The 22,158-nt window shown below is 35.2% G+C and overlaps 1 protein-coding gene across 4 annotated transcripts; it reads right to left on the bottom strand.

Moving 5' to 3' along the window:
* Window positions 1–7,612: 7,612 nt before the first annotated feature.
* On the bottom strand, window positions 7,613–17,824 carry LOC126686432 (alpha-amylase 3, chloroplastic). Of its 4 annotated transcripts, XM_056106095.1 has the most exons (14): window positions 17,462–17,824; window positions 16,914–17,047; window positions 16,565–16,619; window positions 16,372–16,485; window positions 16,133–16,241; window positions 15,178–15,527; window positions 13,928–14,583; window positions 13,469–13,658; window positions 10,453–10,559; window positions 9,986–10,235; window positions 9,600–9,722; window positions 8,553–8,720; window positions 7,934–8,138; window positions 7,613–7,850 (listed from the first exon to the last, which is right to left on the bottom strand). In XM_056106095.1, exons 1-13 carry the CDS (start codon window positions 17,735–17,737, stop codon window positions 7,980–7,982), a joined length of 2,691 nt encoding a protein of 896 aa, XP_055962070.1. In that variant the 5' UTR covers window positions 17,738–17,824; the 3' UTR covers window positions 7,613–7,850; window positions 7,934–7,979. The 4 variants fall into 4 exon arrangements, with proteins under 4 accessions (XP_055962070.1, XP_050236433.1, XP_050236432.1 ...); XM_050380476.2 differs by having other exon boundaries at window positions 7,613–8,138; window positions 15,178–15,497; XM_050380475.2 differs by having other exon boundaries at window positions 7,613–8,138.
* Between the last annotated feature and the right edge of the window lie 4,334 nt (window positions 17,825–22,158).

Here is a 22,158-nt window from a genome sequence, read left to right on the forward strand (position 1 = left end):
CGACAACGCAAACCTCTAATCAGAACCAATCGGGTTTTGGGATTTCTTGTTTCTTCAATATGATTAGGGTTAATCGAGAAAAGAATGCTGGTGAGGCTTCAGTTTTAATTTTGGGATTAATAAACTTTTTGTATTTGAACTTTTTAATAAATGACAATATATTGTCTTAAAAAATATTTATATCAAACTGGATTACAAGTTAGTTGTACCAGCCGGTTTATGTCAAAAAAGGTGTCATGGCGTATGACGTGGATGAAATATACAGGTGACTAACCGGTGTTTTTACCTGCAACCAAAACGAAACCGGCTGGAAAAATTAATTTGTGATTATTTAACAAGTTCAAACACCATATTGATATAAAGTTTTATTGAGACACCATATTGTCATTTTTCAAAAAGTTCAGATACCAAAAGTTTATTAATCCCTTTTAATTTTAGGGTTCTTTGAAAAAGAGGTATTGATTGAAAATAATTTAGGGCTTTCAAACGTTTTTGATTGAATGTAGCGTGTTTACTTGGCAAAAAAAATGTTGAGGTGGACTGGAGGATGTATTTATGATTCTCACCACGACACTCTCTAACTTTTGGTAATGGAGGGACACCGGGATACTGAAAATCAAAGTGAAGGGATTTAACGATGAGTAATTTAGTGTAGGGATCTTATGTGTAGAAAACGCAAAGCGTAGGGACCCGACGATGGGTGAAGGCTTTAAATTTTAAGCATGTTATGTGTAATACCCTGTAAGTTTAAGAGCAGTTTAGTGCAACGTATCCTGCGGAGAGGGACCGAAGTTGCAAAGATATAAAATTATGGGTATTAAAGAAAAGAGGATAACAGAGTAGGACGTTTGTGTTTAAGGATTTGAATAAGAAAATGTGGATATCGGCATTCGTTAAGGTAAGATATAATGGTATTAAAAGGAATAAACGAGAAAGTAAGAAAAAGTGAATTTATGTCTCGGATTGGAATTTAGGTGTTTAAACCGATAATAAATCAAAAGAATTTATCGGAATATAAATTAATAAGATGTCGGAGTAATATTATTTATTGGATATAAATAATATATAAACAATCGAGTTAAAACGGTTAAGTGATTGTTGGATGAAAACGAGCAAAAGAAAAGATGTAAGGGTTAGTTGTTTGAAAGATAAATATGAGGAACCAAGAGAGAACTTTGGAAGAATGAAATTCATATAAACAGAGAGTAAGAAAACGTATCAAGTAAGGGTTTGGAGCGATCAAACTTGCGATCGTCGCGGTTTCTTCGTTTCTTGACGGAATCGAGTGATTCTTGCGTCGTTGGATTAAGAATTTGATCCTGTATCAAATACAAGCATCAAATTAAGGTTATTTTAATCTTTTGATTTCGGAAATTGAGAATTAAAGGGCTGTTGTGCTGCGTTCGGGTCGAACTACTCGAAATCACGTCATTTATTATTTTTTTTGATGATATTTGAGTTGGGTTTTATGTTGTGTTGGTGTATAATGCTATGGTATAAGAGTTAAGCTCAGAACCACGTCGAAAACAAGTTGGAACAGCCCTAGGATTTGTTCCTGACTGTCTCACGACCTGAGACCAATCCTCATGTCGCGAAGATGCTTGGCACACCATCCCCGACCTATTTTAGCTTGGGCACGACGTGTCGAGGCCCGACACGACGTACCCCGACCCGATATCGACTCTCGGACTCCGAAATCATAAAATTTGGATATAGAACACGACCTGTACGACTAGGATTTTGAAATGTACAAAACCTACAATTGGGAATCGGTTAGAGGAGTATAACAAGTATATCGGCTAAGTATAAAATACGATTAAGAGTTATCGAAGTTAAGAATCGTTTTGGGAATAATATTGTATCGGTTTAAGTTGAAACATAAGGTTTATATCTAGAGTTTGTACTTGGATGTCGAGCGTATATTGACAATGTATTCTTATAATTGATCCGACAAGCTACCAGATCGATAAGGTTGCATATTTGAAGATTTGTCGATCAACGCGTATTGTCTTTAGGTCTTCGTATAGTCGAGTTATCGGGTCATGACACTAGGACTTTTGATGGACCGACTTATTTAGAGCTTACGTATAGGGATATGGAAATAGTGGTCACTGTGAGTTACACTTTACTCTTGTGTATTATTACGCAATAGCTAGTTTTGATATTATAATATATAGTAAACTACCTCGCATGTTGTGATATTTTATCGCTATATATGAATTTGAGTATCGAAATATCGACTACATAGATTGTGAAAACTAGTGTATGATCCGTGGGAAACGAGCTACCTATTGGGCGTTAATAGGCTATGTGATAACGAGTATCTGGGTAAGTCATAGACTTAGTCTCGATAGTTTTGTAGAGTACTCTCTTCGTTTGTTTAGATACAAGGTCAGCTCGGTGGAACTATCCCGCGACCTGTATTTAATGAGTCTCCTTGGTGGAACTATCACGGGACTCATATCGATTGATCGTTTGGATTGAGTAGTGGTCATATGTAATACCCCAAATATTTTAAAAAAATTAAGCTGTGCCATGTGTTGTAAATTCCGATAAATTAAATTAATATGGATTTAATTTAATTATATATGGAATTTGGAATAATTTTATTAAGCGGATTAGTGGGATTTGAGGGATTAACTTAGAAAATTAATATAAAATAAACTAAAAATCCAGAGATAATAATTATTTCGCCAAAGTCCGAGAAATATTTTATAGTAATTATGGTTAAAGTCTCGAGTCAATCAGAGAACTTTTAAAATTTGGACGCGTATAAGTTTTGGACTAAATTGCAACTTTTGAAAAGTTTGAAGGACCAAAGTGTACTTTAGCCATTTCTATATAAGATTAGGAAGAAGCAAACCATCAGATCATTTCATTTCTTTCGTTTCATCGCCGTTTTTACCGTTTCCGTCGTTCGATCTCCGTGTCTCGTCCGTTTTCGATGATCTATAGCTCGAATCGATCGTATTTCAGTGACGAATCACGGTAAGCATGTCGTTTCGCCCTTTTTTTGAGTTTATTTGATGAATTTTTGGTTAAAACGTTAAGGTTGCGGCGAGATCGTATCGATGTTACGTTTTTGATTCGTTTTAAGCGTTTTATTGCGTTTCCGACTAGCTTGATTGATGTTTTGGTGAATATATTGATTTGGGGTGTTTAAACGTCGAGTTAGGAGGTCGGAATTGCCGTTTTCAGCGGCCAGGGGTCGTGCCTACGACAGGACACGACGTGCTCAAAATCAGAGCACGTCGTGTAGGGGCACGTCGTGTAGGGGCACGACGTGCCCTAAGGAGGTGCACGACGTGAACCTCCTAAAACCAAGGTGCACGACGTGCCCATAGGGGGGTGCACGACGTGCACCTCCCCATTTTTAAAGTGGATTACATTTTAAATCCTTTTTGTTGATTCCCTAACCCGATATCGACTTCTGGACTCCGAAAATGCGAAATTCAGACGTTAAACAAATGAAATGTGACTAGTAGTTTGGAATGAGATAGATTATGGATATCAATTGGTTTTACTAAGAAAACCTATATTCTATATGGAGAATTGAATCGAGAAGTATTAGAAAACGAAAGAAGTATGATTCGTTTATCGGAAAAGATTACGTTTAAAGCACGACGGTTTATGCTTTATGTCTTGTCGTATCCTGAGTCTAGAGTCAATTCTAGAATAGGTTCCTGATTTGAGATTTGTCTAATATCGTTATAGATCCGGTGAATCATCCAGCTACTGGACCCGGAGCTCTAGGAACCTGATCGAAGATTTTGCTTTGCTTTTGGTGTTAATAGCAAGATCTGTGAGTTTGTTTGTTTACTTTTGAAGTATTTAGAAAGTATAGCGTTTTTATATCGTAAATGCTTTATATCATTTATTTACATCGCATTTGTTTATATCGTGAATGTTTATATGGAATTGCATTCATACTTAAATTTGAAACCAGTATATATTTGATTAAACGTGCCTTCCTATTGGGCGGTAATAGGACTGCGTGATCACCAGTTATGATTTGAGAAGTTATGAAAAGGGCCCATAATATAGAGTATCGAACATCGAATATCATATCGTATCGAAGTTGGAATATATATCGAATTGGATACGAGGTTTAACTCGGTTGAACTATCTCGGGACCCGTATCCAGTGGGTTTAACTCGGTCGAACTATCTCAGGACCCACAACTTGGGATAAAGTGACAGTAGAGGTTGAACTCGGTTGAATAATCTCAGGACCCTACCAATTGGATCGATCGAATTGATTATTATCGTTATTATCGTATATCGATAGACATTTGGAGAATAGGGTTTCATCTGGATCAGTTACTTGGCTGCATTTGATCGAATCGTTTACATTATTGATTTTATGTTATATTTAAATGCTTATTAGTAACTATGCAAACTCTCTTAGTATATTCCCATATAGTGACCCCTCACATGTTTACATTTCAGAAAAGAAGTATTTTTGAAGAGTCGGGACTTCTATGTTTCTTTTAGAAGTGTACCATTTTGAATGTATGTACAGAGACAAGTATTTTGATCGTAGGGCTGCAGTAGATAGATGTCCTAGTGTGACGTATTATAATTAAGTTTTAAATACTTTCGTACTCTGATGTTTTAAGTATTTATCGTTAAGTTATGTATATATATATATATATATATATATATATATATATATATATATATATATATGTGCATTATCGTTTGATCGTTGTTGGCATGACACGTGTATATAACTGCCATGCTTATCATTGGATCGTTTTTGAATTATCGATAGATCGTTAGGCTTGCTACGGGTTCCGGAGCTTCCACTCCCGTTCCCTAGCGCCGGTCTCGGCCCATGAGATTGGGTCGTGACATCCTAGCTTAAACTCGGTTGAACTATTGCGGACTGTACCACTTGGTAAAGGTTAAACTCAGTCGAACTATCCCGGCACCTTACCAAAAGGATTTGAGAAATTGTATTCCTCTTATATAACTAGGAATTCTACCCTAGTCTAGGCTGGTTTTGGGATTAGGGTTTCGATTGGATCAAATGCTTGAACTATACTATAGATTCATATATATGTTTTGTTTTAAATGCGATGTTACTTTATATAATACCTTTAGTATTGTCTAAACGCACTCAGTATAGTCTGCCCCGTTGATGTTTACCCTTTTCAAGTAGCTAGAGTCGGATCAGACAGACACTCTCTTTTGTGCCGAAAGTCCTTGGGCTTGCACCAAGTACGAGTTCCCTTAGCGCTGCAGTAGTATACGGTGACCAGTTGTGACCTAGCATAGCGGGGTTTTACATGTCTAGTATATGTTTATACCTACTATTTTGTGTTCCTGTGGTTAGACTACACTATATAGTATGATCGTTTCGATGCTATTTATGTTAACATTTTTTGTATAAATCGATAGATGGGCTAGTACGAATGATACTACGGAAGTTGAATGCCTCACTATTATCGTTTTGTATTTTTTATCGATAATGCTATTATATATAGTATTTTGTTGTTTCACAAACGTGTCCTCGTTGTTACATGTGTATGTATTGTTTTGTACATGTTTCCGCCAAAAATTGATATCGGTTTTAGGCTTACTACGGGTTTCGGAGCTACCACTCACATTCCCTAGCGCGGGTTTCGGCTCAATAATTTGGGACGTGGCATTATGGTAGTGTTATCAAGATAAATATTGAAAGGCATAGGTTAAATGAGTCATTAGTTTATGTCATTAATGACAGTCAATTATTCTGTTGTCGAGAATACACCTTTTCTTTTTGGGCTCTTTATCCAAATAACCAACATTCAGGTTTTAATATCATTTATACAGACTCAACTTTTAAATTCCTAAAATACGGTACATGGAGATAATTATTTATTTTATACTATCAATATAAATATACATATAAAATTAAAAACCCTCATTAACTCATTTCATTTTCTCTCTTCTTCATCCTCCCTCAACAACACTTCATCTTCTTCCATCCCTTACTCTCCATTCTTTTTTATGGTCACCGCCCTTCATCAAGTCTCAGTGTCGCTGCTGCCGCCGTTTTTCTGTCTCTGTGTTTCTTTTTCTTTTTTCAGATCTAAATCGAAATTTATTGTCGGAAGGAAGAATAGATATCATAAATTTTTAATGATTTTAAGAAGTTTGTTAAAGGCATATCATCAAATTTCGAGGCAAAAAGATTTGTCGTTCTTCTTCTTCTTCTTCTTCACCTAGATCTCCAATTTTTTTGTTAACTATTTTTAAGTAACAGTGATTTTTCACCATTGAACATGTATAAATATTGTGTTTAAGAAATGTAATACTACTTTTCATGTATATGAAATAACTTTGTGATTATGAAATTAAATTCTGTTATTTCTGCATTTTTACTGTGTTTGGTTGTATTTCTGAGTTTTTTTATTCTGCAACACGATTTGCTGATGATGGTTGATTGTTAAATTATTGTAATGTTAGGTTTTGTTGATTTTATATTGATATTGTGTTGATAATCAGTTGATAATTTCTTAATTTTAACATTGACAAATAAAATAATATTGTCAGTAAAATAAACTAAAAAAATAAAAATTAAACTAAGACTATATAATGATATGCTAGTATTGGAGAAGAAGACAAATAATGATGTTGAATTATTGAAATGTCAGAGTGTTGATATTGTGTTGGTTTTCAGTTGATATTTTGTTGATTTTAGCATTGGTGAAGAAGACAATAATGTTGTTAAATTATTGTAACTTTACAATGTTAATCTTATGTTGAATTGTGGTAATATTATGTTAATATTTAGTTTATTTAAAAATTAATGAAAGAGACCACATTATATATAAAAATAAATAAAAATTAAATTAAAATAATGTTGAAAAAATAAAAATTAGTGTAAAAAAAGTTAAAAAATTTAAATTAGTTAGTTTATTACATGTTAATTTTGTGTTGATTTGATGTTGATATTAAAACTAACGAAAAACATCAAAAATCAAAATTCAAAAAAAGTCAAAAAAAATTAAATATGTGATAAATATTAAGTGCAGGAATATAATGGTGAAAAAAATTAAAAACAATGAAAGAAAATATTAAAAAATGGGAGTGAATATATAAAGTAAAATTTTTCAAAAAATAGTATAAAAAAAAAAATTGGTATGAAATGTAAAATTTTAAAAGAGAGAAAAAAGTAAAAATTGAAGAAAAAACAGTATTTTATATAAAAGCCCTTTTTTGACAAAGCTAGCAATTGCATTTGCATTGATTAAAAAGATACAATAGAATCCAACCAATACATTGGCTTTCGCCAGATTATGAGCTTCGGTATTTCTGGATCTGTTAATGTACTGAAAAATACGGCTTATGTGTGCAAATCCTGACAAGCTGCAATATTACACATGTTCGAAATGATAATATTGCATACTTAAAATAATTTGTGCTAAAATTTAGACTGTTTACAAATTCCTGTTGAGCACTTGAGATCTAATAAAATATCTCTGATGTCAAAATTTGATTTTTGAAAATGCTGTTATTGTTATCTCAATTATATGGGCATTAATCATTAGTGAATATAATAGAATTAATTACTCACTATTGAGTAGCTTCGATTTCACTGAACCTTAAATAATATATATTACAAATACAGCAGAATAAATTAAACTTTGATATCTGTAAATAATATATATTACAAATACAGCAGAATAAATTGCAGGAATACTAAGTTTCCAGTAGCTTAACTTGGACAGGATTACAACGATGTGGATATTTTCTCCAACAGAAATTACAAAGAATATGTATACATATATATATACGGGATGGTACCTCGAACTGCCAATTTTAAAAAATTGATAACTGGCCACAGTGCATCCCTTTCCTCGGCTAACCAAGCATAATGTATCAGGTCACGGCTCAAGAATAAAATGAGCAACTTCAATTTGCTTGATAAACAGTTTTATCAATACCTTTTCTATACTTCTATATGATGCATCCGTCGACACCATGACCGCATTATGAAGCTGCTTCCCATACCTTGTAATCGTTTCCCTGCGCCGCTAATGACCAATTTCGCTCGCTTGGAGGTTCATAGTGACCTGGTCCAATTTTCATTGCTACTTTCTCATCAATCATTGCTGCATACACGTCTCTTTCCGCCTTTGTAATTTCAATCTGAAACAAGCAAACCACAGAAGGCAGTCAAATTTTTTATTTTTCACTGTTTCGTTTTTACTTTTTATTTTTTCCTATGGAATTTGTTCTTAGTTAAGACTAGCTTATTCTTATTTAATTTCATAAAGGCAAATCTACAGTTTGGCAAACGCTTATGGTTTATATTCGCAGTTGCATGCAATCATGAAGCGACATCAAACAATTGGATCATTTAGGTGGATGCTTTACTAAAAAAATTGGCTCTGAATCAGTAGAAATATGGAACACCTGAAATGAATATATCCAATAATTTTGTCTTGTTCGAAATTGGAAGTAGTCGGTCAATTTATTCTTGCTCAATCCAACATGGCAAACATGAAATGTGAAAACATAGACACAATTAAGTAAAATAGGAAGCTTGGTTTTGATACTTACGATACTCCGACAGTGGATTTTGTTCCGATTTCTGAGCGACAGAAGAGCTGAAATTTCAGATCCATAATGAGAGAAGACGTGATCATAGAACACTGCTGGTGTTCCTGGATGGGTCAAGATATAAGCATAACCTTGCATTTCCTTTCCACTAGGAAATCTCCAATGACCCTTTTAAAGAAGAAACAATAAAAATTAGTCACAACAGATAAAGGCTAAACATATAATCCCCCTTGTAATAAATGGACCGGACACCATCCTCTCTTCCACAGAATGCTTACTACCCACCCAGTAAAGCTCCCACCAAAAGCTCATGCAAAACATCACATATTATATTATCAACCCAGTTCATGTCCCTTGTTATATTAACTAACAATTCGTTTCTCACAAATGTTCTGTGTGCACTTCTAATGAGCAAACCTCCTACTTGACTACTGCTACTGCTACCAACAATAATGTATGCTATACGGAAATAAAAATGGAAATGGAAATGGAAATGAAAACATATACCACAAAATGACTTTTTTCCAAATATATGAAAAAGAAATTTGAGGGAAACCTATAAACAACAAAAAAAATTGAGATGTATTTAATAATTATTAAAATTTACATTTATTAGTTATATCATAAAAAAAAAAGTCATGCAAATTAATTATTATACATTTATAACATATATGAAATAACTTATTTAAATATAATCAAAATTTAATTTTTAAAACAAATAATATCTACAAATTCTATAACCATTAAAATATATAATTTAAAAGTTCTATAATTATAATAAAAACATATTTGATTCAACAAAAATAAAAAAAATAGAATTTACATATTTTTATAAACTGACATTGTTCTCTTCAAATTATTCTGAGGAAGTAAACTTTTTTTTTTGTTTGTGGGTAACTCTTTAGGTTGTTTTTACAGGAAACTGGTTTTCTTAATGAGGAAACGAATTACTTTGATTAGTGGGAAATTCTTTATAGTTAATCTCAAAAATTCTTTCAAGCCACAATTCCAGATACAAAGGAACAAATATGGCTAAGAAGATTAAACCTGAGTAGAGCCAGTATCATGATTCTCTATAAAGGTAACAGCACGAGAAGGCCACCAGCCTACAACTCCTGGAGGCTTTCCCCTCTGATCTGATAACCGCCAATACTCGCATCTTTCCAGTGCCTACACAGAAAACTTAAAGTTGTAAATTTAATTGCTCCACTTCAAAGTTTTTATGATAGTTCAAACCAAAAAAAAGCAACGAGTTGAAGAACCGAGAAGTAGAAACAGAAACGACTGCCATGGGTCCATGAGTCCAAAAGACTGCATACAATTGCATTTTAGATTGACCGCTTTCTTATATGCTATATATGTAGTTGTGCAGACTGGCATGCAGCTATTTTGCGATACAAATAATATCAATACTAATCTGGGTGAGCACTTACAGAATGAAGAATTCCTTTTGTGGTGACATCAAAAGCACCAGCAGTTCCACTGGTGGCATTTATCCAATCAACAATTCGCTGTCGATGTGCATCTTGATTGTGATCCATTTCACCATATGTGTAGCTGAGAGAATCCCAGTATTCACCGACAGCAAAGTAAGGTTCGCTTGCATCCATGTAGTCCTTGACATAACCACCCCAAAATCCTCTCACAAAATCAAGCCTCCATCCATCATAACCAATTTCATCTCTGTATATCACAAGTAACTAGCAAACATATTAGTTCGATATAATGCAGAACTACAATTTAGCACACACAATTCACATAAATTTATAATATAAACCTCCACAGAAAATACACTGACACAGATAAATCAACGAGATTCATATGTATGAATATAAGTTAAGTACACCAATTATATAAATAAGATTTGCATTAACAAATAATGAGAAAATAGTGAGACAACCTTAGCCAGCATAACCATTCTTTTATGTCTTCCCTCACAAAATCTTGTGAATGATCAATGTTTGGGGCAGCATGAAAAAATTCTCCACTACTTTTGTTGCCTCTGCCCTGCAAGATAGAACGCCAGTTATAGACATCCCAAGTGATGTATATGCATGCTTAGCTCTAGGCATATCCAATTAAGATATAAAAAAAGGACTGTTTAAAGCTACAATACCAATCTAATTGCATTAAGATTACAAATACATGTGAAATGTCAATGATCAGGCCGGTAAAACCAATTTGTCCTCCAGATACAAAGAAAGTATAATTTTGAGTTCATTGTTAGTTAAGTTGGATTATCATACATTTGAAACATCGCATGTATGTCACAAGAATTTTGATATTGCAACTGTATGGCTTATAATATTACATCGTTCATTGCAAAAAAAAAAAGGGATCTCTTGAACCAAAATGTACAGTGGGCCGAAGAATTATCAGAGAAGAGAAAATTCAGCAAGAGTTTTATTAAAGTTCCTACTTCAAGAACACACGGACATGAAATTTTATCCTCTTTTATAATTCAGGAAACTGAACAACATAAATTATTCAAGGGATGAAGTTCATGGTTGAAACCGATATGAATTATTTGAAACAAGCTACAGCATCATATAAGCAGTCATTATGGTGCATACCAATATTGTATCTTTCCCTATGTGTCCAAGATTTTAGGAAGGCAATCAACCACAATATAATGGACAAGCAGTCAATTCCTAAAAGCCTTAAAAACCACAGCAGTTCAAGATGAAATACACCTTTCACTGTTTGTGAAAGGATTATCTATTTTGAAAGCAAATTGACTGTGAATGAAACAGACATCACAAACTCATGACAATTTATTACTTCTCTAGGAGTTAAGAACTATGCTTGTTGATCTTTTCAACTTTATACCGATATTTGTAAATTATTATAAATTGACAATTAACTAATACATTGTAACGCCCGTACAATATCATGCATATGTATCTATGCATCTCATTCATATGGGCAATGGGCATATCAATGGAAGTATACAATTGATGAATAACGCCCTCACAATATCATGCGTATGCATTAATACATCTCATTCATATTTAGCGGGCATGAGCATATGAATGAAAGTATATAATTGATGAATAACGCCCACACAATAAATGCATATGCATTTATGCATATCATTCATATATAACGGGCATGAGCATATGAATGAAACCATATAATTGATGAATATGAGTTTGTGCATTGTTTAATAGAATATGATTATGAGTTATTATAGAGTCTATTAATAATAAAAGGACTAAATTTCACTAATAGAAATGATTGTTGAACTTATTAGTAAGGACTCGATTTGAATAATTGGCAGTTTGGTGTTATTATCTGAATTTCATTAATCTTAAAAAGGAAAGAATAAATGAATGAATAAAACATTATTAGAATCAAGATAACTATTAGGAATAATTAAAAGGTGAGATGTATAGTGATGTGATATAGTTTGAAGTGTTAAACCTAGGTAAGGAGGTGCAAATTTAAAGTTATCTTTTCCTAAGTGAAACCTATCCTAAACTTCAAATGGAGTGTTCTTGTTTCTACGGGAACTTACGGCAGTTAGTTACAACTTTTAAGAATAAATTTTCTTGATTAAGTCTCAAAAATACAGTTGTTGTTCACAACATTTTGTTGCTCCATCTGTCTAGAGACAGTTTGAAGCATGTCTATGACAAATTCTATAATTTCTTGCATAGAGCACAAAATGATTAAATTCTTTTTGGAATTTAGTCTAAACTCATATACCTACAGATCTACCGAAGGAATTGCTCAATTTATTTGTACATTGAGTTTTGAATCTCTTCTAAGGTTCTACCTACTATGTAGAGTTGATGTTGTTACTTTATTTCCTTGTGTAATTGAGATATACTTGTGCATTTTGAATGAATTGAGATTGCATTTACGGAAATAGGTACTAATAGACCTAAAGGAAACACTCTGGGGCCTTTGTGGGTTTAATGATTGGTAAATTAAGTGAATAGATACCAAGCGTGTGATTTGTGGTGTAGATGTGCTTGTGAATTCTGATTGAAATGTTTTTGTGATTTGTGTTTTGGTTGTGAGAATCAGATCATGTTTATATTTAGATATTCAATAAGAATTGAAAATAGTCGTTGGTTGCCTAAAATAGCGATCCGAGCCAACGATGTGAGAATTGGGTTACTAGTTGCCTATAAGGCAATTCGAGCCAATAATATAATGTTGTTTACCTATATGGCGATTTGGGCCAACATGAGGATAATAAGTATAATAGAATATCCTATGTAAGCTTGAGTTTGATTAGAATTAATGTGAATATTTTGGCTTGAATTGACCATTGAATTGTGATGTTGTCTATAGTTATTTGCTTATATTGTATGGAGAATTGACAAATTTTGATTACTTAAATGCTCGTGATTGTAGATGTTTAATATACTTTTATCTTTTTACTTATTGAATTGTAGGCTCACCTCTCTGCGGTTATTTTTCAGGATAAAAGTCGTTGCATTAAGTTGACATTTGTATCCATCATACATATCAATGGCGTGTTCATGCATCTTTTGGAATGAATAGTATTATGGGTATGTATATAGTGCATATAAAAGTTTGTATTTAAAGTTCTATAGTGTTTTGGTGTATATATATATATATGTTCAAATTGTATTTTAAATGAAGGATTGTTGTTAAGGTCAAATTATTTTGCTATATGCGAAAAAATGGTGTCACATACATGCCTGTTTTCTTTCTATGTCATTATACAATTCCTTATATAATGCCATAATGGTCAGCAAGATAATCAAATTATAGACACCAAGGGGCATTATTCATGAACATAGGCAACAGAAATATTTTCACCCTCAAGGCTCCAGCATTTTCAGATGTATCATCATGGGCTGTACAGCCATAACATATTTTACGCTATTAGATTCTGAATCCAGCAAAGGAAAAAATGCCAAAATAAAAAGTATATGTACCTGGAAATGTGGATCATCTGCAACAATGGCCCGGTCATCCCACTTCAAGCGACCCCCAAAAACATTCCATACACCATTTTGATTCTGAAAGTCCGCGCAGCGATGGTTTAAGACAGCATCTCCAAGAACTTTAAGACCCCTTTTGTGGAGACTCTTCACAAGATCCTTCAGCTCATCAATACTTCCATATCTGAGATATTTGCAAGAGGTCAAAGGGTGTAATTCACCAGTTTTCATCATTCATATAAAAGAGACAAAAAATTGAATTGAAGAAGGCCTACCATTACTCCTATATAATTATAAATGACAAAATTAAATCGACAACAGTAAGATGTTTTTTGTGAAACTGTCAAAGATTTTTTTTAGCTATGGATGTATAGATATGTATGAAAATCCAGGAAAAAGATACGTGAAGATCATAAAAGGAGTCGCTAAAGATTTCATAATTTTACTTAGTACCTGGAATTCAAATTATATAAATCCTTTGGCATGTAACCTTCTGGCGACACAGATTCTGTTGGTGGAGGCAACCAAATTACCGTGAAACCAAGTGAAGCTATTTCTAAAGCTTTTTCGTTTAGTTCTATATACCATCTTCCTGATTTATTTGATTCCCAGTTAAAACCTTGGAGTAATATTTCATACCCTGTACCTGTTCCTGAGCAAATTTTAGCAGCAGGAGCCTTCTGTACCTCAGATTCTGCAACAGATTCCTCGGTGAAAGTAGGAATGGAGCTTCTGAAGATACTGTAGGCTTCTGCAGCCAATTTCTCAATTTCTTGAAGAATGGTTTCTTGTGCTTCTTTTGTTTTTGTCTCCCGAACCTTCTCAGAAGAAATACCATTTACTAAATTCCTTATCTCATTAATTATCCCATCGGTATATGCAGTTTGAGAAACTTCTTGATTTTCTTCCACAGCCTCTCCAGATGCTGGCGTTCCTTCAGATTGCCCCTGGCCAGGTTGAGATGGCAAGCCACTTGAGAGGGGAATGTAGAAGTCATCTCCCTTACATTTCAACCAAGTGTTGTCATCTAACTTCAGAACAAAAAGAAAGCCCGTAAATTCTTCATCTACAGTAAACAACTCTGCACATCCATTTCCACCATCTTTCAGCTGCAGACAAACACACCCGCCTAGTATATGAGAAAACAGAAATAGACATTGTGAACCAGATTATTCCAATATTTTTTCTAATAAATGACACCACTAACTTAAGGTACCAAATTTAATATAGATAAGAGCATACGAGAAGAAGAAAGGAAGGAACCAAAAAGTGGTCACGTGCAACAAAATTCTTTCAACCAGATGCAAAACAGCTTTGCTGTTAACCAGTAATTTAGTTTTCCTTATTCATTTGTGTTTGCTGGAAATTGTATCACTCTGATCGCATCGTCTGCAGGCTCAAAATGTCTTTATCGAATGCCCAATTAGTTTTACTCTTGAGTGATTTTAGAGACTAATTAAGCACCATTTTCACAAAAATAAAAAGGTTAATGTAATGGATGTTGTATATTTATACAGGAAGTTATTACGAGCTTTGGCTAGACAATAGAAGAATTTTAGAATGGCTTTGCCTTAAACTAGAAATTACAGAATCGTCCACACATTAAGCGAATAATCAACTAGCAGAAGAACCTCAGTAGACATTGAAAACAACCTGAACAATGTTATTTTAGGTACTATTGGGAGAGATTGTTACTTTTATACCTGTAACATAGTCCGCAAAGCCTTATTCTTGAACAGAGTTGTTTCTGGTGGATATGGACCAGCAGGAATTTCCCAGTTTTTAGCATCATTTCTGCAAACTCCCCAGTGAACCAGAACTTCTCCGGGTAAATCAGTCTCTAAGTAAAGCAGAGTCTTAGCTGTCTTCGAGCACTTAGTAACTGATACTGCAGCTGAATTTTGAATCGTCACATATTTAACTATAGGATGTTCTTCATAGAAACCTTCTAACTGCCTCTTTCCTTGTTTCAAATCTTTGATTTCATTGTTGATATCTTCATCTTTAGAAGGTGATGCTTCAGCTACGACAAGCATGTTAGAAAGAAAAGCCCCTAGTATTGTTGAGAAGCGTAAGCTGTCAATTACGAGTAAATATATAATGAAAAAGAACCGAAAGACTATACAGAAGATCAAACAGAAATCATAAACAACCTAGTTGTGACCGACATTTGACCCAGTCAACAAATAATAGCAGCCCAGACACCCGAAGTTGGATCTAAAACTTAATTACATTAAGATGTCTAGATCAAATTTCCACGTTCATTTAGAGATGCTGCAAGCTTCAACAAAGTTGGCACTTTTTCTTTTCATATCAAACTTCAATAAGAGGGATCTTGGGCAATAAATTACATATCCAAGGCTGCTCATCAGCCGTGAAAAGTACTGAAGACTGCAGAGTTTTTTAGAAAGAACGAATCAATAATCTAACAGAACCCATATCAAAATTTTAAGCTATTGACAGCATGTGTCCATTTGCTAAGACTGTCTTCATTATTGGGTTCATGGTTTATATTTCAAAAGACTTTCATAGAAGCATAGTAGCACACCAAATATTAGTTATTGGAAATGAATGCAAAATGGAAAAATAGGGGAAAAGACAGAATGATTTAAACAACATAAAGTAAGAATTTCTAAGATTCACAATCTGGCCACTTACCAAAGTCTGTCTTTTCTCCAACTACATTTCCACTGTCAAGAGGGAAGTCTACAAGAGGCACCTTGAAATCTCTCCCTCTATGCTGATACCAAGCTCCCGTTTCTTCATCCTTTAATACAATAACCATAAAAAAAAAGGAAAAAGATAAAGAAAGCATGCTGTGAAGATAAATATAAACTAAAGAATCAGCTTATATAGCACAACTAGAAATTCAAAGTGCAGAATGTTAAAAATTAAACCTTCAAAACAAAATTTATGGCTGCTATTGCACTCTTTGAATCTAAACTAATCTTCAATTCTTGAAATGTATCGCCCTCTGATGTTTTCTTTAATGGCGTCTCTATAGCATAGTCCTGAAAAAATAACGGTTCGATGCATTTCCATGAAAATTAGCTCATACTCTAACAGTAGAAAGATGAAGATTATTATTACCTTTATTGGAACAGAGCCAAGGGGTCTCATATTCATAGGAGGTTGATCCCAATCACTACATGAGGTAAAAACAATAGAGCAAGTGAATTGAAGCGAATGTCATCAAAATAAAATGAAAATTTCTTTGCATTTCTTATACGGAGTGTTTATCTCATACAATGGTTATACCGCGTACAACAAGTCAAAGAGCGGGAATCTTTAATTATTGCTTATTTTGTTTATTATTTACTATTCAACATAGCAAACGCTTAAATGACGTGGGACAACCGATGCATTGTATAATTATGCCTTATGAAGATCAAAAAATTAAAAAGTTAAGTAAGAGCACATTTAAAGCAAAATCTATAACCTGCCAACATCATCGACATAAGAAACTCCCCAGTGAAGAATCCATTTTCCGGGAAGACTACATCCTATGCTAAGCTGCCAACACTGTTGATCCTTCCCGTCCTTATCCAATCTTATGAAAATCTTTCCCTCAACCTATCACATTATTACAACCCAAACCAACCAAATGAGCAGGGCGGCGGACCTGAGAAGAGCTTATGGTGGTTGACCACCTCATAATTTAAATTTTTGAAAAAAATATGAATGTAGAATTTGATAGTATAGTTTTTTCGTCTTAAAATATATATTTTGTCAATTTTGTTATCCTATAGACTTTCAGTACAATTTTTCTCATGTTATAAAAAAAAATCCGCCAGTGCAAATGAGCATCAACAATATACGTACATTGATTTTGTGAATTTGAAAGGAAATTAATCATAGCATGCTTATCAGATTCAAAATTCAATCCAATTCCTGCATTATCTGTTTTCACTTGCTCCGAGTACAAAAATAAAAGATAGAGATACGTATGTAAAAAAGGAAGCAGCAAAGCAGTGGAGAAAGAAAAACCGTTTGAGTTCGAATCAGAGGAAATGTATCTTTAAACAAAAGATCGTCAGTTGTCTCCACGAGAGCAGTGTCGACAGAGGAAGCTCGCCGAGGCTTGAAGCGGCATAAGCGGGTGGTGGAGGCATGGGAACGGAGTAAAACGTTTGGTTTTCGAGATGAGAAATTGAAGCAATTGCTATTGGTTCTGTGAGGAAGGAGTGAAGCGTTTTTTTGACGACGGAGCAGAGGCTTAACAATGGTAACCGTCGCCGTCGCCGTCGCCGTCGACATGGACATAACAATGCTGATCTGGTTGGGGGAGAGTGGAAATGGAAATGGAAAGTGGGGATGATGGGGAGCGAAAGAAAAAGGGATCCTTTTGGGGATATTTTTTTTAACTGGTTACTTGGCCGACATGCTGGATATTTAAAATGTACTAAATGATGTGTGACCATTCTTTATCGATTTGTCGCTCAAATATCTCAAGTAAACTAGTACTACTTTTTAGCCATGTGTTTTATTGGGATCTACTCTTCGTTTTCCCTTCCAAGTTACTCTACAAAAATTACACTTTATACCTCTATACATTAGTGACAAACAAAGGATCACTTTACCCCCCTTAACTAGGCACAAAGTATCAAAAACGTCCAAATTAGCAAAACTGGATCACTTTTACTCTGAACTTGTCAAAACCAGTACAAAAACACCCCTACGCTGACGTGACACCTTAAATGAAGAGTGAGTTTCTAATTAACTATTATTCATTCTAATTAATTATAATTAACTTCTAATTAATTTCTAATTAATCATAATTAATTCCTAATAAATCTAAGGACCTTTTTAGACATATTTACACACAAAAAATACTTTTTTTATTTCCGGCGAGGAGGAGCTCTTCCTCCTCGCCGGAGAAGAGGAGCTGCTGCTCGAAGGGCTGCTGCTCCTTACCGGAGCAGCAGCTCTTCTCAGTCCTCCTCGCCTGAAAACTGATTTTTTTTTCGAAAATGATTTTTTTATTCCGAAGGGTTGATTTCAATTTTTAGTGTGTAATTTTTTTTTACGGTTTTTGATTTTATGAAATTATTGATATTTATATAGATTAAACAAATTGTAAAAAAATTAAATTTGGAGGGTTAATTTTTCATTTTAAGCTTATTATTGAAGGGGTGAAATTGCTTTTTTTAATTATTAAGTATTAATTTAAAATGTTTAAAAAAAATTAGGACCATTTTAAACCTTTTTTTTATTTAAAACAACCTTTAAAGAAAAACCACCTTTGAAAACCGGAGAGTGTATCTCACTCTTTTAAGTGAGAGTGGGGAGTGGGGTTTTATACCAAATTTGACAAGTTCAGGGTAAAAGTGGCCCCATTTTGCTAATTTGGACGTTTTTGATACTTTGCGCCAAGTTCAGGGGGTAAAGTGATCCTTTGTTCCATTAGTGACTTAGAGGTAGACCTGTTCATGGACCGAATTTAGGCGGGCTCGGGCCGGATTTAGGCGGGCTCGGGCCGGTTTTAGGCAGTCTTGACTTTTTTAAAAGCAAGCTCAAGTCCGCCCAAGCCCTGTTCGGGCTTTAAATATACTATCCAAACCCGATCCTAATGCACTATTTTTACGGATTTGGGCCGGAATTGAGCGGGCTTATGTTGTTTTTTTTACAATATTAGAAGCCCGAGCCCGGCCATAAAAAATCGGGCTTTTTTCGGGTTTGGGCTCAAGCCGGGCTTCAGACCAAAAATTAATGTACAAGCCCGTCTCTAAGAGGACGGGCCTGGGCGGGCGGGCCTGATACCCAAACTCATGACCAGATCTACTTAGAGGTGGCCATGGACCAGATTGAACCGTAAATCGGTCTGGAATCGGTCTGGTCAAATCCGACCGAGAACCGGTCAAATCCTGAACCTTGTCTAAACCGGCCCTGAACCGCTATATCACATTAGAACGGGTCTTCCACGACTCCAAAATCAGTAACCCATGACGGTCAAATGGAACGGTAAAGGTTTTCACCAGACAAAACGATGGAGTTTTCCGCTTTCCAGAGCTACCGAATGGAACAACAGAAGTTTCAATAACGAGGCACAATTTTCCAAAACAAACGAATGGAACGGCAGGAGTTTCAGTAACCTAGAATAGCCAAGCAAGACGGCGAGGGTATAATCTACCCAGGAAGAGCAAAGAGGACAACATGGATCCCATCTATCTAAAACAACCAAGCAGAAGAACAGAGGTCCTAACTTTTCAAACTAATCTAATGGAAAACCAGAGGGTTCTGACCACTTTCGAATAGCCTAATAACGCAGCAGAATTCCCGGGAAAGCTCAACTGCAGACTTAGTGTCCTACGTCGACTTCAAGAAGAGATCAAGCATTAGAAGCAAGGGGAATTAGCGCCCGGATTGAACGCATCTCCAACAAGACAGATACAGGGACCCATCCCAAGTCTCAGACTCTAAGAGATCTATTTATAATGCTTTTTTTGCATTTGATTATTTTCTAACTTGTCATTTGATTAAAAATTCCAGAGTCGATGATGCAATATATTCTGCTCATTTATATGATGTTTTGCCTGATGGACATGTTATTTTCATTAGCCACATATGCATGCATTGATGATATCGAGCTATGTCGTTAGCTAATTCAATAACCGGTACGAAGAAGTGAATAACTTATAGAGATAATTTTGTTCCAAGAGACTTTACTTCTGAATCATGAGAAAAACCTGATACCTATCTTAAAGGGATAGCGGCTTCCGGGGTAGTACCCACAAGGGATCTCTCACAAGTCTCTTGGCATAAAACTATTTGGCCACAAACTGAAAGGCTTACGCGACTCAAAGGCGTCCAGTAGTAGAGGCACACGTTAGAACGGACGTCTAGCCCTGTCACGACCCAAAATATTGATCCGAGACCGGCGCTAGGGAACGGGAGTGGTAGCTCCGGAACCCGTAGCAAGCCTAAAACCACTATAAATTTTTCACTATAAAACAGATAAAATATAATGTATAAACGGAAGCAACGTCATATATGTATATATTTATACCAATTAGTTGACATAATACACGAGGGTGTCTCACTTCCGTACCATGTACGTACTAGCCCACTTGTCAACTCGTACAGAGGGGTCATAGTCGTAAATAGATTAGCACAACTTATGGCTCATACCCCAAGTGAAAAGATCTTTCTATACTAGGTCGCTAATCATCATTGTATACTACTGCAGCAATAGAGAGACTCGTGCTTTGTGCAAGCCAAGCAGACTTCTGGCACAAAGAGATGATCTGTCTGATCCGGCTCCAATAACCTGAAAGACATCAAAGGTGAGGGGTCAGTATTTGGGAAAATACTGAGTGAGTAAGCACATTACTAATAGTATTGCTAAAACATAACATCGCATACGATAAAACATATAAATAAAATCAATATTCGATATCAAAATATAACATAACATGCTATTATATAATCCAAGTATTAGATCCGATTGAAACCCTATTCACGATACTCAATACGATCTATAGATTCATACGATTCATAACGATAAATATCAATTCGATCGATCCGATGGGTAGGGTCCCGAGATAATTCAACCGAGTTAAACCACTACCGTCTCTTAATCTCAAGGTGTGGGTCCCGAGATAGTTCGACCGAGTTAAACCCACTGGATACGGGTCCCGAGATAGTTCAACCGAGTTAAACCTCATATCCAATTCGATATACATATTCCAACTTTGATACGATACGATACGATAAGCGAGGTTCGATATTCGATATAATTTTATGACATGATAACAATCTAGACACGCTAGACTGACACACTTATCGGTGATCACACAGTCCTATTGACGCCCAATAGGTAGCACGTTTCCTCGGATCACACACTGGTTTCAAAACGATAATATCGATAATAGCGATAAACGATAATCAATAAAAGCAATTCGATAAGCGATATATCAACTCATGTACTATGCGATGTGGTTATTCATAATATATCAAAATAATAACTTTTAAATAACAATACATAAAAGTAAAGTGCAGCTCACAGTGACCGCTATCCAAATATGCAATATTATAATCCCGCAAGCGTAAGCTCCATGCGTTGTCCGATCGTGTAGCCGCTCCAGCTAGACAGCTAGGTAGCTTGTCGGTACATCAGTTACCTAATCGAGTTACCTGTACGTTTAATCCATAAATGTAGGCTTAGCACTAAAACCCTAAGTTATAAACTTAGGTTATTCCAATTCAATCCTATTACGATTTGTAAACTTCAGAACTTTCAATCCCATTCTTACACTTGGTTAATATCCTTAGTGGTGTTCAACTAATCAATTAGGCCTTGCTTAATATGCTTATTCCAAAAGTCTAGCTCAAAACGTCAAGTTTCATGTCCATTTCACGCTATCAGAAGCTATTTTTCGCTCACGGAAGTCCCCCGGAGATCGGGGTCGAAGTAGGGCACGTCGTGCCAGCTTGGCACATCGTACCCTTCATTTTTCATGAAGGGCACGACGTGCCCTTCACTGGTGCACGTCATGCACCCCTGTGGTGCACGCTGTGCACCCTTGTGGTGCACGTCGCGCACCAGCACGACGTGCTGAAGTGCAGCACGTCGTGCGCACTTCGGGAGCAACGTTTTTTGACGTCTCCGGACCGTTTCCGAGGCCCTAAAACACTCAAAATCCATATTAACATATACCCAACTCATTTAAACACAAAACTCATCA

Source organism: Mercurialis annua, linkage group LG6, assembly GCF_937616625.2.
Source record: "Mercurialis annua linkage group LG6, ddMerAnnu1.2, whole genome shotgun sequence".
NCBI classification, from domain to species: Eukaryota; Viridiplantae; Streptophyta; class Magnoliopsida; order Malpighiales; family Euphorbiaceae; genus Mercurialis; species Mercurialis annua.

What these genes read in the sequence shown, in the direction of transcription:
- LOC126686432 (XM_056106095.1), bottom strand. Translation starts at nt 17,737, where the DNA reads ATGTCCATGTCGACGGCGACGGCGACGGCGACGGTTACCATTGTTAAG. An exon ending in CCATAAATTTTGTTTTGAAG is followed by an intron (nt 16,242 to 16,371) that starts GTTTAATTTTTA and finishes ATTGTATTAAAG; the next exon opens with GATGAAGAAACGGGAGCTTG. An exon ending in GAATGGTTATGCTGGCTAAG is followed by an intron (nt 10,236 to 10,452) that starts GTTGTCTCACTA and finishes TGTGATATACAG; the next exon opens with AGATGAAATTGGTTATGATG.